The sequence below is a fragment of the Phragmites australis genome, chromosome 22, assembly GCF_958298935.1.
Source record: "Phragmites australis chromosome 22, lpPhrAust1.1, whole genome shotgun sequence".
NCBI classification, from domain to species: domain Eukaryota; kingdom Viridiplantae; phylum Streptophyta; class Magnoliopsida; order Poales; family Poaceae; genus Phragmites; species Phragmites australis.
Window position 1 is genome coordinate 8110573 of NC_084942.1, and position 19239 is coordinate 8129811.

The 19239-nt window shown below is 41.6% G+C and overlaps 1 protein-coding gene and 1 pseudogene across 2 annotated transcripts; one reads left to right on the forward strand and one right to left on the reverse strand.

Moving 5' to 3' along the window:
- The first annotated feature begins 6679 nt into the window (after positions 1-6679).
- LOC133904244 (uncharacterized) lies at positions 6680-7600 on the forward strand (annotated as a pseudogene).
- Positions 7601-8076: 476 nt separating this feature from the next.
- On the reverse strand, positions 8077-16468 carry LOC133904243 (bZIP transcription factor 1-B-like). 2 transcript variants are annotated; one of them, XM_062345700.1, is made up of 13 exons: positions 16342-16468; positions 14978-15104; positions 14815-14883; positions 14316-14402; positions 13497-13580; positions 13344-13403; positions 13103-13272; positions 12959-13013; positions 12626-12665; positions 12305-12537; positions 8783-8860; positions 8573-8698; positions 8077-8497 (listed from the first exon to the last, which is right to left on the reverse strand). In XM_062345700.1, the coding sequence occupies exons 2-13, from the start codon at positions 15032-15034 to the stop codon at positions 8402-8404; spliced, it is 1155 nt and encodes a 384-aa protein (XP_062201684.1). In that variant the 5' UTR covers positions 15035-15104; positions 16342-16468; the 3' UTR covers positions 8077-8401. The 2 variants fall into 2 exon arrangements, with proteins under 2 accessions (XP_062201684.1, XP_062201685.1); XM_062345701.1 differs by lacking the exon at positions 16342-16468 and adding an exon at positions 16137-16328.
- Between the last annotated feature and the right edge of the window lie 2771 nt (positions 16469-19239).

Here is a 19239-nt window from a genome sequence, read left to right on the forward strand (position 1 = left end):
CATAATCATGACATAATAAGGCTATTTTCGCTAAAGTTGGACCAATAACCGAGAAAACCTAATGTAGCGAAAATGGCCCTATTAGGCCATGATTGTGATTTTGATGATTAATGACAATATAGTCATTGGTACTAATATTTTTGTCAAGAATTTATGTTAGTAAGTCTCATGGATGCAATACATGAAGAAGCCATTGAAATCGGGATAAAGTTTGATTGAATTGGAAACAGTCTGAGGAGAAATGACTTCACTAGATGGTCTGGTGTTCACATGGTTGAACACACCGGAGCATTATGTCCAGAGGTATTTGACCTCACCGGATGATCCAGTGCTTAGAGGAGGATACACACCAGAGCATTTCCACTAGAGAAGGTTGCAACTGTTGAAGATCGAAGGTCAACACACCGGAAGGTCCGGTGACGAAGAGAAGTGCACCGAACAATACACCAGATAATGAATAGTGCAAAGACGACGAAGAAGAAGACCCCGCCAGATAGTTCGGTGATTGATTTGAACACACCGGAGGAATGCACCGGAGCTTTGTTCACAAAGGGGAGAATGCAGTGACCTCACCGGAAGGTTCGGTGCTTCGAAGTTCTATACACCGGAGCATATTTTCCAAAGAGGGTTGCATTGGCTCGGCTAGCTGATGATAACGCACCGGATGGTTCGGTGATGAAGTGATGTGCACCGGAGAATACACCGGAGCAATTTACTCAACGAAAAGTCCGGTGATGAAGATGGAGTATACACCAGAGTATCTGGTGTTCACAGAGGTTTAAGTGGGGTTCCAACGGCCAGTTTGTGAGAGTCTACTCACCGGATGATCCGGTGTTAGTACTACTGTTCACACCGGATCATCCGGTGTTAACAACTTTTTAGAGCCATTGGGTTAATGGCTAGTACGTGAGTTTGAGGCTATAAATACCCCTCCACTCAGTCATTTGATCGTGCTGGAGTCCAGAGAAATTCATATACAGTGATTAGTGCTTATAGGCAAAGAGAGTGAGTTGCTAGGTGATTGCTACCTAGAGAGTGGATCAAGGAGTGATCCAACAGTGTACCTCTTTGTATGCTGGCAACTTGGAGTCTTGGTGATTCGTCGGCAAGCTTTTTGACCCTCCGACATGGTGTGGAGCGGCCGTAAGGTGATTGTGTGGGGACGCGGAAACCTTTTTGCCTTTTTGGCTCAAGCTCCGAATTAATCACGACGGTGAGGAACCGGAAGAGAGGATAGTGGTGAGACCTTACCTTGGTGGCTTGCTGGCTCATCCGGGTGGAGGCCTTATCTTTGTGACTCGGTGACTCAAAGGCCGTGATCAGGTGCCTACTGAGAGTATATCCTTTGTAGAGCTCCAACGTGGACTAGGGGTGGCATTCATGCCATCGATACCATGGAAAAAAATCCTTGTGCCAAGTTTGCTCTCTCTACCTTATTTATATTTTCGCATTTACTTACTTGCAATTTACCTTCTTAGATAGGTTGCAAGCGCTTTGATCGGTAGAGTAGACACACTAGATAAACCTAAAGAACATTTAGATAGAAATTGATATAGGTTTATCTTGTGTTATTTTTTGGAGCCGAACTAGTTTTAAGTGTCATAATTCATACCCCTCTTAGGATGTCACCGATCCCTCACACTTAACCTTGGTCCCTACGAACCTCAAGAATGACGTGTGGGTGAGCTGAAAGAGACATTCCAATTCCTTGAAGGATCCGAACCACTTGCGAAGAAAGTTGTGATATCCGCCATGGGCATCTCATTTAAGGATTGGAAGACCAAACTGAACAAAGAGTTTGTGAAGAAGGGTCTAACATCGGACTTTGACACATAACAAAAATTGTGACTAAATTGGGATACCTTTGTAGAGTATAGGACGTTAGAGAAAGCTATAAATCAAGTCAAGTAAACAAAGCCAACTCAGATAAGAACATTTACCCCCACAGACTTGGCATAGATGAATACTTGAAGAAGATACCACTATGGGAGAGACAGGAAGAAGAACTAACTAATAGTGGTGTCACATCTGTGACAGTCTATGATCTAAACACTAGCTGTTTGGGAGGGGAGCTACACTCTCAACTGATGGCAGCTTATGCTTCAAAAGCCCTCGCAAAGAAGAAGTGACCCAAAAGCTTGAAGATGCCCACGTCCAATCTTTTCAAGGAGCCAAACTAACCTTAGCCTTGGGAGCCAAGGAGCACTCTGGTCGCACGTGAGGGGTTGGTGTGGTTCCATACCTCCACTCATTCCGAGAGCACACCGACACTTATAAGAGTTGGAAGAGAAGCAAAGTCGAACAAGAGTAAATGATGAGACGAGTGGATGCCCGCATAGACCAAAATGTACAACAACAAGCACAACAAGCAGTATAGCTAGCCTTGAGCCTAGCGCAAGCCAACAATAATGCTTTAATCACCAGCCTTGATGCTCGTCGGAGTAGCTACATGTCCATGGGACTTTCTGACAATGACTTAGACCATTATTTTGTCGATGACATCACCGTTCAAACATCATGCAAGCTAAATATGCCCATTTTGAACATTTCCCTTGAGGTGGCTATGGACATGGTTTATCCAGGCATGGAGGGTGATGTTTTGCACACCCACCTGATACCATTGGGCTTCGCTAGGGTCCAGGTGGATGAGGTACATCCCTGCAAAAAATGGGATAACAAAACTAGCCGGTGTCGTCCACCATTTCATCATCTGGTGCAAATGTTACACAATCATAGACACAGAAGATTGTGGTGAAGATATTGGTGAAGAGGTGGACTCGCAACCAAGAGACCTCCTGCAACCATCGCCTCTTACGAGAAGTCTAACTCCTCTACCACCACCTAAAAACAAGTCACTATCACCACCATGTCACATGTTCACAGATTAATGCCTACCTTTTAGTTTCTATACGTGCTCACATATTAATTTTTTTCAATTATTTAATCACATCGCATGAAGCTGAACATAAGTAGACTACTACTCCATGAAATCGTAGCCATTCAAGAACAGCTTGCTTGGTTCATCAATAAGCAGGTTATCAATCCAAGGCACGAGTTTCATGACTCGGACTACTTTGACGTGGAGCTCCATGAACATCTTAACCACTTGCCTCCTTGTACATCTCCTTCTTTCAAGACTCATAACTTCCCTAATATGACACCTTCTAGTAAGTAGAAATATGAATTAAACTAAAATTATTTCACATTATTGTAGATCCTTATTCTAAACTTGTTGAAAAACTATGGTGTATGATTGAATGATGAAACCATATGTGGCTGATGAACCATATGTGGATCATATGTGATATATGGGAATGATGAATTTATGTTGTATGCGTGAATGAGATGTGAATGAACTATGCTTATATATTGGTGTGTGCTATTTTCTATTCTAGACGGCGTGGATAGCAATACCTAAAGCTAGTTTTGTATCTCGGTGTACAGAATTATCAATGTCAGTTCATGACATGAACTGATAGTGATAAGGGATACCAATATCGGTTCTTCAACCGAAGTGATAATATGATAATCCCAGATTATCACTACCGTCTGCTCATTGTCGGTCCCAAAACTGGCAGTGATGCCAGTTCGGAACTGTCAGTGATGAGGTGTTCTATGGTAGTGAATGAAGATAAAGAAAGCATTGAGGAGCATGCGCTTCATGATGGTGGAAATGATCCCACTTTTCGGCCTCCACAAGATGAAGATGATGAAATGAAGGAGGTTGAATCTGGAGCAAGGATTAAAGAGGTAGGCACCTTCCAGTTGGATGTTGCTTTGGATGGTTGAATGCTGATGTGATGATTTAGGATGTCCTGGGCTTTTGATGTGGTCAAGCTATCTTCGTTTAGTACTTAGTAGTTACCACCATGGACTTTTATTTTTAAGAACTTGTTTAGTTATTATGCACTTTAATGTTAGCACTATTGTTTAGTGATTGCCTATATGGTTGGTTGGCTGCTATGGCTGCCTTTATTTGTTGACTTTAGCTCTTTTCATATATGGTTCTTCATGTTGATGATCACTTGCTTGTTCTTACCTTTTTAACTTACTTAAGTATGTCTTGTTGTCTAGCTATTTATATTTCTATTCTTCATGTTGCAAGTTGTTGCTTCCCAATTTCAAGCAAAGAAACTCACCAAGAACAATTACATGTTGGGCTCAAAACAGGTAAGTGACCAACTCCTTATTCTTGAATCATGATAATCTATTTGTGTTATCTCTATTGCATGAATCCATGATTTGCAAGATGTTAATGACCTCAATATATGGGTTATATAGTTAGGTATAGATAGTAGTATAAGCACTGGGTAGCCTGGGGCCCACTGGCTGACTTGGTCAACTAGCCAATTGACTAGTTGTGACTAGTCGTCTAGTCAGTGCCCAAGCGACTCGACTTGACTTTTTAACTTGCAAACATTATGCAGGGGTTGTGAGTGTGCTGACCTCCCTCCTCCCTTTTTCTCTCTTCAACTTATTCTGCTCATATCCTTGCCCCTAATACCTTTGTCTTTGTGTCCCCTTCCCCTTCCCCTTCCCTCCTCCCATTTGCTCTCTTCGACTTACTCCGCTCCTATCCTTGTCCCTGATGCCTCTATCCTTCAGTCCCCTTCTACTTCATGACCGCGTCTCCTCCCATCTTTGCCGGATCTGGACGCCCCATGTGTTCCTCTTTGCCCATCTTCGCCAGATTTGGGCTCCTCCCGGTGTGTGTCGACTGGATGTGTAGGGTGGCGCATAGGGGTGACGACAGCAATGTCGCAGAGGGGGAGTGTGTTTGTGGAGGAGGGGCGGTGGAGGTAGGCGTAGAGGGGAGTAAACGAAGCAGTTCGCGCCCATCGCCGAGTTGCTCCGTCGGGCCGCACAGGAGTACAGTACAAATATTTGAGTATTTTCATTTATCGGCTAGTTAGTTAAAGTAATTTACTCTATGTAACTGTTCTGATAGTATTTGATTTATTTTTATGTCAGCTATCTGGTTTTTGCTTCAATGCTTTGCATCATATGACCAAAAAGTCTATTTTAGGTGTAAATTTGTCCCATACATAATACTCCCTCCGGTCACAAATACTTAACATTTTGGACAATATTAGGTCAAACATTTTAAACTTTGACTATCAATAACTTTTAAAATATTTGGTTTGGAAAAATGAAAATCATGTGTAGATTTAGCTCGAAAAATACTTTCGTGGCTCAAAAATTGTTTTACTAATTTTGGAGGTGCGATGGGTCAGTTATGAATTAATCTAGTCACAACACATTTACACAATCATATATGTTACGATAACTAATTCATGAGTTCATGTATTTTAAAAGACATAGGATCATGTAAGAAGACTAACAAAATTAGTTTCATGATTTTTGGATTAGCAAAAAGTAAACTATGCCTTTAACTTAGTTTAACAAATACATTTTCTCATAGAATTTTTTTAACTTTTTTATGATTATAAATACTTTTATCATGTAGATTATGTTACAAGAAAACCAACAAAATTTGTTTCACTTGATTTAAAGCTCAGATGAATTAGTTATTGATTTTATAAGATTGAGCCAATTTTTGGATTTTTTTAACTTCATTGAAAATCAAGAAAATCGCTCAATAAATAAAAAAATGCTCGGTAACCGGTCCTATTCGATCGATTACCGAATGGGGAATCTGACATTTTGTTGTCCAAATTTAGCAAATAAATTTTGTACAAATTTCAACCGAATTTCGAGCGGCTATCACTGTAACCATGTATTTTCAGTTACCGTTGGGAGCTATTACCGTTTTAAAAAGGTAAGTAAAACCCTGCATCTAACCATCCAACTAAACACCCAAGAACTGCATACATGTTAGCCTGGCTTGGTCTGGTCCTGAGTCTAGCCTGGTTAGCTGCAATCAATTTGGCTTGACTGGGGGGGAGGGGGGGGGGATGGCTCAAATAGCTCTCGGACCTGCGGGCGAATATTTTTATTCACATTGACCCCTCACGCTACTTCCTTCCACCCTCCCTTTCCCTAACCCGTCAAAACTTCCAGGGTGAAGTGTTTTTTTTTTCTGTCCGCTCCAAATACTGTAGACAGATGATTTACCACTTTAGGAACTTTTTTGGAACGATGGAATTTCTGTAAACTTTTGCTGTGGAGCCTTTTGGAATATAAGATCCCGATTGAAAGTTGTTTATGATTCCCTACTCTCCACTCTTTTCCAAGATACTCCTCTCAAAAAATCTTCTACATTTCTCTTATAGCACATTCACACAACTTTGTATAAATCCATGCAATTTTGCTGCATAATTCGCAATAACCCTTTTCTTTATACTCTGCTATTCTTAACTTTTTTTAATTCAGGGTAACTCGTGTGGAAAGTGCAAAGTACTCCTTTCTTCGTTAGTTTGTCTCTCAAGGTCAGGTAAGCCCGAAGTACCAGGTGGCTTTGGGGCAATAGCGATGACAATTGCATCGCAGCATCCAGCGAAAGATATCTCAGCTTCTGGAAGCAATAGAGCCTATTTGGTTCATACTAGTGCAGCAACAATTAATCCTAGGAATGTAAGTTTTGCTTTTGTCAGTAGATCGATTCAGAACTCAATCAACTAAAAATACACTTCCAACATGCCAACCCAGCAACCCTAAGATCTGATAATAAAGCAGCCTGCAAGAGAATCAGGAAGCAAATAGATATCTCACCAGAGCCATGGCTTCCTTCCTTGCTGCCACTAGCCTGTTCATCACTCTCATAATGTCAGCCTCCAACGCCACCGCTGTTGCACCATCCCCACCGGTGGTCAGCAGCGACATCACCACCACAGCACAGGAGATGGGGTGCGGGAGATGATACTGTACAACACCACCTTCCTGATGCCCAACGACAGGCTGATGTCTACTATGTCGATCCCCGAGAGCCAGGTGCTGGAGTTCCTATCGAGGCATTCCATCTCGGCGCCACTGATGTTTGATGACCTCATCAGGCTTCCCAATGGAACGGTAGTTCCCACCCACCACTCAAGCAACATGATCAATAGTAACCAAAAGTGGGCATCAGAAGCTCTACTTTAATGACATCGAGCTCAACAGTGCTGATCTCTGCCACTTAGGGGATTTGTTCAGGTGCCATGGAATAAATGGAGTGATAGGGCCAACAGCAACAAGGAGAGGACAACGGGCGACTTGCACTAGCTATGTTGCTCCAACTTCTGCACCACCAGAGACACCTTCAGCTGCAAACCAATCCTTGGACACATCTTCTCTACCATTTCCAAACACAGGTTCTGCCTCGATTCCTGCCCAGGAACCTGCAGCAGAAAGCTCTCAAAGTTCAGACACTTCTACACCACAAATTGGATTGCCTTGTACTACCTTAATGATATCACTAATGCTTTCATTTTCTAAATCTGGATCCATGACCAGATTCTTGCTCAATGAATGCATCTTCGTTCATGGAAACTTAGTGCAAGAAAGTAGGATTTTGTATTTGTTATGTCTTAACATCGTTTTTGAGAAGTCTGGTTGCCCTATTATCTTGCTATGTGTAATACCATAATAAAGCATTATTATAGAAATTTGCTAAACAGAAATCCAAGAAATATCAAGTGCTCCCAGTAAAGCATTCATAGTAATTGACTATGCTTGCCTCATCTCATAGGAGAAATTCCGATCATGTAGTTACCCCAGAACCTTCTTCCTGTACACAAATTAAACAATATCATTAATTAAAAGTGCAAGAGCTAAACGTTTTTACCAGAATCAGGATAATCTTTTAGCAGCGTGAAAAAACAATTTCAATAAAATATTCTACTGCACATTCTGCACAGGAGATGAAAAGAACTATCATTGAGCAGAAAGAAGCAACATGCCTTTTAAACATACCTATGGCCGGCAGTTTATCTGCATATAAACAGCATATCTCGTCTCTGCTCCCAGTTTAGCATAGCATAAACAAGCAACACAATAGTTAGCGTAGAGGTTGGCACATTGAGCAGTTCCTCCATTTGTGAGCAGTATTATAGCAAATAAGTGGGAACAAATTGATGCAAGCAAACAATTTTGATAACGTAGGCACCAATGCAAGCCTGGACCAATGTTCAATCTGACTTAACTAAAAGATAGCGATATTTCTCCAGGTATACATAACAATAGCAGTCAGCAATACAGATGTGCATATTTGAGTTTATCCACTATTTCTGAAAGATACAGTGAACTGGGTCACAACCTACATTTTCAGTCACGTCTTGACTTCTAAAAGATAAGCCAAGACAGATCTGAAACAGGAAGCAGCCACACACAAGGTTGGCATTGGCATTATCACAACCTGGTAACGATTAACTGCAATAAAGTAAGGAGTTAATACCCATACTACAATTGTGCCTCCCAATAATCTAGTTAGGGCTATGCTCTGTGACTATTGCATGTAGCAAAATTAGTTTCCTTTTTTCTGGCTGTCATCGCCAGAATGTTGCAGCTTATTGTCAAGTCTTGCCTCATCAGTTTTGTGTTGATTGTCTCCAAGTTTTTCCTATAGAGCAGAAAAAAAGAGCAAAAGTGTTAACATATATATTTCAGCATAACAAGGACGAAGTGGAAGGCCAACCTTTTGTGAGTTATTCTTTGATAGAAGTTCCTCATACTCTTTTCTGATACGGTTCACTTCATCTCGAAGTGAAGCATTTTCCTGCTTTAAAACTTCAGCACGTTGGGCCAACTCCTCACATTCAGCCTGCAAAAAACTCACAGTTGTACTCCATCAATCAGAGGTTAATAAGATGCCATCCAGTATAGCTAAAGGTGAACTAACAACTACCTGCTTACGCAACCTAGATCTGCGAGCAGACTCCCTGTTGGACTGCTTTCTTCTTTGCCTTTTGAGTTCACGTTCATCCTGGATCATGAGATAGTCAACATAACTAGTTTCTCCAATTGCCAGAACTACTAAAGGTTCACGTTTCTCCAATTGCCAGAACTACTAAAGGTTCACATTGGTATCCACAAAACTACAATAATCACAGAACCTATCATGCTGGAAGGATTTCAATAGAAACAATGCAAAGAGAGAAAGTAAATAGCATTTCATGGACAACAACAAAAATACATGCTCCTTTCTTGCTCTGTGTTCACAGAGCTGAAACTAGAAGTACATTGGACCAGAGGGAGGACCAGAGGGAGTAGCAAATATATGAATAAATTCCTCCTGTGCCACTGAAAATTCATCCATTCCCTTGATGTGTCAATGACATATGGGCCTGGACCCACATGTCATTGACACACTCAGTGGCATATAAGGGAATGGATGAACTTTCAGTGGCACATGAGGAATTCTCTCCAAATATATCCATACAACAGTTTGATTTCAGTTTCATCTAGAGAGTTCATTTAAAACATAGATTTTCTAATTTCTATTGAATATCCACATTGCAAAGGATCGATTATATGGTACATATAAATATAGAAGGAAAAGGTGGACAACACAGTACTTACAAGGCAGACCTAAAAAGGAAAAGACAATTTTCCATGGGTGCAATTATAGTTCTAAGGAAAATGGAGTAGGCATCTTGATCGACAAGAGCCTCAAGTATGGAGTGGTAGACGTCAAGAGGCAAGGGGACCGGATTATCCTGGTCAAGCTGGTCGTTGGGGACTTAGTTCTCAATGTTATCAGCGCGTATGCCCCTCAAGTAGGCCACAATGAGAGCACCAAAAGGGAGTTCTGGGAAAGCCTGGAGGGCATGGTTAGGAGTGTACCTATTGGCGAGAAGCTCTTCATAGGAGGAGACCTCAATGGCCACGTGGGTACATCTAACACAGGTTTCGAGGGGGTGCATGGGGGCTTTGGGTATGGAAGCAGGAATCAAGAAGGAGAGGATGTCTTAAGCTTTGCTCTAGCCTACGACATGATCGTAGCTAACACCCTTTTTAAAAAAAGGGAATCCCATCTAGTGACCTTTAGTAGTAGCCAACACTCTAGCCAGATCGATTTCGTCCTCTCGAGAAGAGAAGACAGGCGTGCTTGCCTAGATTGTAAGGTGATATCTGGAGAGAGTGTTGTCCCTCAACATAAGCTTTTGGTGACTGATTTCCGCTTCCGGATACGTGTCCAGCGGGATAAGCGCGCTAAAGTCGCTAGAACGAAGTGGTGGAAGCTCAGGGGGGAAGTGGCTCAAGCTTTCAAGGAGAGGGTAATTAAGGAGGGCTCTTGGGAGGAAGGAGGTGATGCAAACAATATGTGGATAAAGATGGCGACTTGCATTCGGAAGGTGGCTTCCGAGGAGTTTGGGGTGACGAGGGGAAGTAGAAGCGAAGCGAAAGATACCTGGTGGTGGAACGAGGATGTCCAGAAGGCTATCAAGGAGAAGAAAGAATGTTTCAAACGCCTACACTTGGACAGGAGTGTTGACAACGTAGAGAAGTACAAGGTGGCGAAGAAGACCGCAAAGCGAGCAGTGAGTGAAGCAAGAGGTCGGGCGTATGAGGACCTCTACCAGCGGTTAAACACGAAGGAAGGGGAAAGGGACATCTATTAGATGGCCAAGATCCGTGAGAGGAAGACGAGGGATGTCAACCAAGTCAAATGCATCAAGGATGGGACAGATCGACTCCTGGTGAAGGAAGATGAAATTAAGAATAGATGGCGAGAGTACTTCGACCAACTGTTCAATGGAGAAGGTGAGAGCTCTTCCATTGAGCTGGACGACTCCTTTGATGATGCCAACAGGCGTTTTGTACGAAGGATTCAGGAGTTTGAGGTCAAGGAGGCTTTAAAAAGGATGAAAGGAGGCAAGGCAATGGGCCCTGATGGTATCCCTATTGAGGTGTGGAGATGCCTTGGAGACATAGCAATTGTATGGCTAACTAAGCTTTTCAACCTCATTTTTTGGGCAAACAAGATGCCCGAAGAATGGAGGCGGAGTATATTAGTACCAATCTTCAAGAATAAGGAGGATATTCAAAGTTGTACTAATTACCGTGGGATTAAGCTGATGAGTCATACGATGAAGCTATGGGAGAGTCATTGAACACCGCTTACGAAGAATGACAAGCGTGACCAAAAATCAGTTTGGTTTCATGCCTGGGAGGTCGACCATGGAAGCTATCTTCTTGGTACGACAACTTATGGAGAGATACAGGGAGCAAAAGAAGGACTTGCATATGGTGTTCATTGACTTAGAGAAGGCCTACGATAAGATACCGCGGAATGTTATGTGGTGGGCCTTGGAGAAGCACAAAGTCCCAACAAAGTATATTATCCTTATCAAGGATACGTACGATAATGTTGTGACAAGTGTTCGGACAAGCGATGGTGACACCAATGATTTTCCAATTAGAATAGGACTGCACCAAGGGTTAGCTTTGAGCTCTTATCTTTTTGCTTTGGTGATGGATGAGGTCACAAGGGATATACAAGGTGATATCCCATGGTGTATGCTCTTTGCAGATGATGTGGTGCTAGTCGACGATAGTCGGACGGGGGTAAATGGAAAGTTAGAGCTGTGGAGACAGACCTTGGAGTCGAAGGATTTTAGGCTTAGTAGAACTAAAACTGAGTATATGAGGTGCGATTTTAGTACTACTAGGCACGAGGAGGATGAGGTTTGCCTTGACGGGAAGGTGATACCTCAGAAGGATACCTTTCGATATTTGGGATCGATGCTGCAGAAGGATGGTGAAATCGATGAAGATGTGAGCCATCGAATCAAAGCCGGATGGATGAAGTGGCGCCAAGCTTCCGGCGTCCTCTGCGACAAGAGAGTACCACAGAAGCTAAAAGGCAGGTTCTATAGGACGGCAATTAGACCTGCGATGTTGTATGGCGCAGAATGTTGGCCAACTAAAAGGCAACATGTCCAACGGTTGAGTGTAGCGGAGATGCGCATGCTGAGATGGATGTGTGGCCACACAAGAAAGGATCGTGTTCGGAATGATGACATACGTGATAGAGTTGGTGTAGCACTAATTGAAGAGAAGCTTGTCCAACATCGTTTGAGATGGTTTGGGCATATACAACGCAGACCCTCAGAAGCGCCTGTACATAGCGGAAGAATAAAGCGTGCAGATAATGTCAAGAGCGGTCAAGGTAGACCAAACTTGACATGAGAGGAGTCTGTAAAGAGGGATCTGAAAGACTGGAATATCACCAAAGAACTACCATGGACAGGGGTGCGTGGAAGTTAGCTATCCACGTGCCAGAGCCATGACTAGACTTGCAAGATCTTATGTGTTTCATCTCTAGCCTACCCCAACTTGTTTGGGACTGAAAGGCTTTGTTGTTGTTGTTGTTGTTGTTGTTGTTGTTGCAATTATAGTTCTAAGGTTAGAAGTAAGAACAAACCTGGATCCACTGCTCTGCTGGAACCACAGCGCCTGGAATGGTAGTTGGGGTCGCTTTGCCATGAACTCCAGGAGTGGAGCTTGTTGTGTTGGCCCAATAGTCCATCCCTATATTCAAGTTTGTAGTTGGATCAAGTACTGGACCACTTGATGGCATTGGCATGATTGCGATAGTTTGGTCCAATTTTCCCTCAGATGGCGAGCGTGATACACCATTCTGGGAACTTTGAATATCTGATTGAATGCAACATTATTGCACAGCAAAATTAAGCTTCAGAAGATGCAAAAGGAAAAGCAGTCGCAGATATATTCGTAGATATACCTCCCTCTTGTTCCTGTCCACTTTCCTTATGATGGGAATCCTGTAAAGATTATACAATGATAAAAAGATATTAGGACTTCTCCCAAGCTAATAGACACTAAATCATGTAGTATGTGAAAAATCTGTAGGCTACTTGCATTTAAGTTTTAAATTCAAATATAAAAATTGTGTGCAAAACTCAAAAAGTAAAACAAGTATGCTAGTATGGTCAGAATACTTGGACATCACGCGAAGTATATTCAATAGGATAATAACACCAGGTGAACGATCTCCCATGGATATCAAAAAAGATAGTACCATTTTTTGCAATTAAAATGAAGGAGCAGAGCTTACATTCTGAGAATTTGCTTCGCTTCCTTCGCTTGAACTTTCACTCTCACTTTCCCCACTGCAAAAAGCAAGCAATTATTTTACTAACGCACATGGAAGGTTGTATACAATAAGAACAAATGTTGCTTAAGTTGACAATAAACATACCTTTGAGAAATGGCACTGTTAGCTGATGCTCCTAAGGTCTTACCATGTTCGGTGGGGCTCTTTCCAGTAAGCATGTTCAAGCTACCTAAACTTCCTTTGGATCTTTTAGTGGGACTTTTGTCTTTGCCTTCAGAGGGCTTACCATCCGTTTCACCAACAGCAGCAATTCCCTAGAAAGTCTAGGTGCATTAGACTCTATGATAAGCACAAGAAAGATGAGGATAAGATTGCCTTGTCTTACAGTAGCATCAGCATTGCCATTTGGAGAAGTCATGGCATAATGAGTAAATGGATGCGCACCCTGCACAATAATGCAATGACAAAATCAAGGTCAGCATTACTATTTGAACTGAACAAGTATATACTGAAAAATACAGAAATGTGTTGAGCATACCGGGGGCATAGAAGGGTGAGCATATACTCCAGGAGGGTACATGACATATGGCGGTGGTGGGGTCCCATATGGTGGCATCATAGGCTGAAAGAAAGTAATGAGAAAAAGGTGAACCATAAATAGTCCTTAGTTATAACACCAATTGCGCATTCATCAGCAAAAAGATCAATTTATTTGAACAATTGAATTCATCTTCCAAAATATCACATCTATGGCACTGAAATCAGTAGTACTTTTGGTTCAGATTTATTTTACAAATGTGAAATGTCATCTTAAGAAAATAAGGAACAAATTCACATTGTAATGAGTATTTTACTATTTTGTACTCCGACCGGTCACGAAAACATGACATTTTGGACTGATTACCAATATCTTAGAAAATATTTAGATTGGAAATATGAAACTCATATGTGAAGATTTATTCCAGTAGAAAATAGTTGGCAAAGCTATGATTTGGAGACCATCTCATGGTCCAAAACATCAAGTATTTGTGACCGGAGGTGGTAACAATAATAGTGTCAACAGGCCTGCTGTATATAACCCTCCTAACAGACCATCATCCTGCTGACAGCTATGCAACCACATTCGTGAACGTAGTTAGCAACTTGGTATCAGGATTATTAATGTCAAAATTTGCATTGTACTATACAAACAATTGTTTCTCTTGAATAGCTATGTTCAACCATTTAAAGCACATAATTAGTAACTACAAGTTTGACCTACACTTAGATAACATTCCAACATATAAAAAAAAAAGCAAAAAACAACAAAAAGTAGTCAGCCACAATTATATATTAAAAAGAAGGGTCAAAACCTTACCTGAGCTCCCCACATGTAAGGATGACCCTGTGGACTTGATGCCACAGGTGAGGGGAAGAATCCATGTGGCGGGATTGGAGGATATCCCTACAAAAACGAACATCAAACATAATTACTAACATAACCTCATAGCTGGCACAATATCTCTATTCATAATATAGATGGATAAAGAAGGCAACCATGTGCAGCAAGAAAAGAAATATGATGCACAACAAACATTTTTCCGTTTCTTGAACTCATAATAAAAGGGCGGGAAAGTATATAAACTGTTCTGATCCTCTCTCACACAATATTGCAATCCAAAATCAGCATAGATTGCTTTCAACTATGTCTTACATTGTGTTTATCTTTATCCTTTGGGGGAAGAATTATACCTTTTACTAATTATAGAAACAAAAGGTTGCTACTTGATACCTACATATTTAGTTCCCTCTTTCCTCCTGCTGCCACACGAGTGGGATAAATGTGCCTCTTAAATGCAGAGGGGGCGCTCACTAACCTGAAAGCTAGACCAATCTGGGTAAACAGCCGGTGTTGCAGCACGTGAAGTAGCAGGTGGTTGTTGCTCCTGTTATATATATAAACGGACAAGTTTTTAGCAAAATTAAGCATTACCTTCTTTTTAAGAACAGAGAAAATGCCACAGGGCCAGAATTTAAAACCTGAGTTGCAGATGCCTTGCTTGCCTTAACCGGTGTATCAGCTCCACTGCTTCCCATGGCGACTCACAGAAACATGGCAGTGATCAGTCCATTGTCCAAGGACACATGAAGTGGCATAAAGAAAAACCTGAATTGGCAAAACAAAAGAGCAACAGGGTAAGATAAAATATAACAGGTAAAATATTTCTAGGACCACCCTACCAAGGACACATCTATCTCAGTACCTCAATGCTTCACTCACCATGAAGGAACAAAATACCTTCCCAGAAATAGCAGTAGTTCCCAATAGTTTAAATTGAATCATGTAAACTAATAAAAGTAAATGACGGTCCATTTAACAGCTCGAAACAAAAGTCATAAACATTATCTTAAATCTTCATCAAGTTGACCAATAAAGAGCAAATACAACAAATCCTAGCAGTAACCAGACAATCATAACATGGAACTTAAACTAGACTCTTATCACAAGTGTCGCTTAAATCAGCTTCAATCTGCATGATATCAGTGGTTACTATCACTTACAACACAGGACAAGCCATCAAACGCTAATCACTGGTAATCCCATTGATCAATTTCTATGTCAAAAACAAAGAACTTCTCTATAGCTCAATATCACCATTTGCTACAGTACATTATTACACCACCCTAAACCCTAACTTGGTAACTGATCTTCTGAAGCTAATTCCACATATCACGTATAGAAACTAACTAAATGATGGAGCAGAGTCGCACAAAACCCTGGACTTAAAAAGATGTGATTGTGCCATGCAAGTATTAGATCCCCAATGAGCCTTCAACACCTCCCAATTTTGAACAGGCATAGTTCCAAAAGCCTGGCACAGCGACAAGAATTACATGGGGAAAACAACAGCCTTGACCCAGAATACAAATAAAGGAAATTGCAGTCTCGAGACTTGCCATCAATAGGAATTGCAGTAAATATCAGATCATTTCAATCCAACCACATAAAGCCCCTCCAGCTCCGGCAAGGCGCAACTAACCTAACGAAACCAATTGGCACTAAGTTGGCCAGTTCCCCACCACGAATTACACCTACCGAACCCTAGCTCCCTCCATTCGAAATAAAACCCTAAGCTAGCAAACTCAGAACCTCTCACCCTAAGCGACCGTTGCTCCTGCGCAAATTCTAACCACTCACCAAGCCCCTGCTGCCAAGCAGGGGCGAATCTACCACCCCGGAGAGCTCTGGCAGTCGCCAGAGGTGGCCAGCGGCGGAGCAACAACCACCCCCTCCGGTGGCAGATCTACGACCCCGAGCGAAGCAACGGCGAGGGAGAAAACCATCAGAAACGCAGTCTCCCTCGATCAGCATCAGGGGGGATAGAAGGGGAGCGCTGACATACGTTGCGATGGGAAGCCGCGTGCGGAAGGCGGAAGCCGAGACTGAGTGCTCCGGCCGTCGAATGCGCGACGCGTGCGGCAGGAAGAAGGCAGAAGCCGTGACGGAAATAGGCTAATTGTGCTGTGTTGGAGAGCACCGAGAGCCCTATCTTTATTTAGGATATATAAATACGATAATATGTTTAGTTCTCCTTCCAGTTATAAATATTTGCTGTTTTGAAAAATATCCGATCAAAATTTTAAAATGTCTACTTAAAACATAAAAATCATATGTGTAGATTGTTTTACCACTAATTTCTTTTAGAATATGTGTATAGAATCTAAGAAATTCATAGGATTATGAAAATATTATATTATGTAAAAAATGTCATGTATTTTTTTTATTTTTTTATTAAAGAGAGTAACATAAATCAATTTCTCCGATATAGGTTAATTTTAGTTCTAGATCCGTCACTAATTAAGGTTCAACTGATCCCCAATTATTTGGGAAAATTAACTCTTGGGTACCAAATCCTCGTATCCTATTCTTGGTTACCTAATCAAGAGATAGAGGAGCGATTATACTACTACACAAATCCGCAGCGAGTAAATTGAGAGAAAGAAATATTTGGATTTGACGAAGAAGAAAACTAATCTGAAGCAGGGGCGGATCCACCACTCCGGTGAGCTCTGGTGACAGCTAGAGGTCGCCGGCAAAGCACACCCAACCCATATCGCCCCGAGGTTGTAGATCTACCACCCTAAGCGAAGTGACGGAAGCGTTGATGGCATACCGTTGTGATAGGACATACATGTGAAAGGCATAAGACGAAACATCGGCCGTTGAACGGGCAACTCGTGCAGAAGGCAGCCGTTGAACGGGCGACTCGTGCGGAAGGCAGAACTAGTGCCACTTACAATTCAGTTTGCAAAGCACAATTAGCATTTGCTATGTATGAGGAACTTCACTATTTTTTTTCATTTCATTTCATTTATTAAGTAGTGGATTATTGACCTTCACGTGCGCAGATCAATGTAAGTCCATATGGATTTGTGGACACATGGCTTATTTCAGGCATCTGTCTATCACACTTGATACTCATTTATCCATTGATTTTCCTCACCTACCCCATGATTCTTTCCACCTATCTCTCCAGCATGTATTTCAACATAAATGAACGGTCCTGATAAATCATATATAGGTAAGGATTAGTGAAAATTTCACATTCCACGTACGCACTATGATATAATGGCTTTGCTATTCTTCATACGCTTGGAACCAACTGATCTCCCGTGTTGATCTATTCCGACTCACTATTGTCATCTTCCTCTCCCTGTATGGACTTCAAATTTGACTTTATTTGTGGTGACTAAGAGCTCTTTCTGATGTTAATTTTTCTTTCCCTCATACTTTAGTCAGCATGTGTTGTATAGTATATATGAAACATAATATATATACAATGTGAATTGCTATACTTCTTCCCACGCTACATTAGATCTTATATTTCCTTGGAATATACTAGAGATAGTTTTCGTGTCAAATATTTAAAATGTTTATATGAGAAATATAGAAATCATATGTGTAGATTTTTTTATCATTTTTCTAAGAATATGTGTATAGAATCCAATAAATTATAAAAGTATTTTCATGACAGATTAAGTAATGTCTAAAATGTCATGTATTTTTGACTGAAGAGAGTAACATGGGCCAACTCCTTCACCATAGGTTAATTTTAATCCTAGATCCGCCACTACTGTCAAACCCAACGAAAACCTAACCATACGCCAACAAAACGAATATCACAACTGCTCATTCCTTAGCCACAAAATCACACCTAAACCCTAGCAGCCTCCTCAATCCAGACAAGACATAAGCTCAAACTGAGAAACCAAGTTGAAATGTGCCTTGGTTTATATGTGATGAGTGATTGATAAATGTGTTGATTTGGTTTGATAATTTTTGGATTGCGTGAGCATGTATATGTACTGCAATTATGATCATGACTAACTAAAGTTGTAGAGGAAATGGAACTAGCATGTTCATTTCTGAGTCCAGGAAAATTATATATGTTAGATGATCCGGTGTTGAGGAAAATGAACACACCAGATGGTTCGGCGTTTAGATGGTGTACATGCTGGAGCATTTCAACTCGGAAGAAAAGGTTGAAGTACATGCCGGATAGTCCAACGATGGGTACTGTGAATGCTGGAGTATTTCTTGCAGAGAAGTTACAAATCAGCTCTGGTGGACTTACATACGTCGGATGGTCCAACGATGGAAGATGTGAACACCGGAGAATAGACTGGATCATTTGTTACAGAGAGATTGCAAAATGGTTGTTTGTTGAAAATGAACACGCTTGATGGTCTGGCAGAGAGGATTCCAAACGGCCGATCTGGAGAGTTGAACAAGCCGGATGGTTCGATGCTCAGGAAATGTGGACGTCGGTCTGTGGATCATCCGGCATTCACAATTCTTTCTGGGATATGTCTTAAGCTGAGAATTTCAATTCAGAACTAACTGAAGATGGTTTGGAGATATGTGTTTTTTTGTCTTGTGTTGTGCAGGTGATGGATGCAACTTGATGGCCGACGGCAGGATGATCGGGGCCAAGCGGGGTGCTTGGTGTCGTACGGTCGAGGAGGCCGGGTAGAATCAAGGGTGATCTTAGCTATGTACATGGAGATCAAGCAAAGCATGGAAGGAAAGATGAAGACAACGTTTTGATAAAGTCAAGTGAAATGGATGCCTATGCAAGTAACAAGGCGGCCCGGAGGGATCGGGAGCGGGAGAGACTTGCCGGCAATCAAGATTGCAAGACAGAGTATACGTGTCAACATTGGGTTCTTTTCTTGGGGTCAGAGCAAGCGACAATGAGTCACGCTTTGAGAAGCATGCACAGTTTTGCAATTTGGCCTTA

Excerpts from the sequence above, each read along its gene's own strand:
- LOC133904243 (XM_062345700.1), bottom strand. The coding sequence starts at position 15,034 with ATGGGAAGCAGTGGAGCTGATACACCGGTTAAGGCAAGCAAGGCATCT. Across the intron at positions 14,403-14,814 it reads CAGATTGGTCTAGCTTTCAG|GGATATCCTCCAATCCCGCC; the intron begins GTTAGTGAGCGC and ends TCGTTTTTGTAG. Across the intron at positions 12,538-12,625 it reads TGGACAGGAACAAGAGGGAG|ATATTCAAAGTTCCCAGAAT; the intron begins GTATATCTACGA and ends GCATTCAATCAG.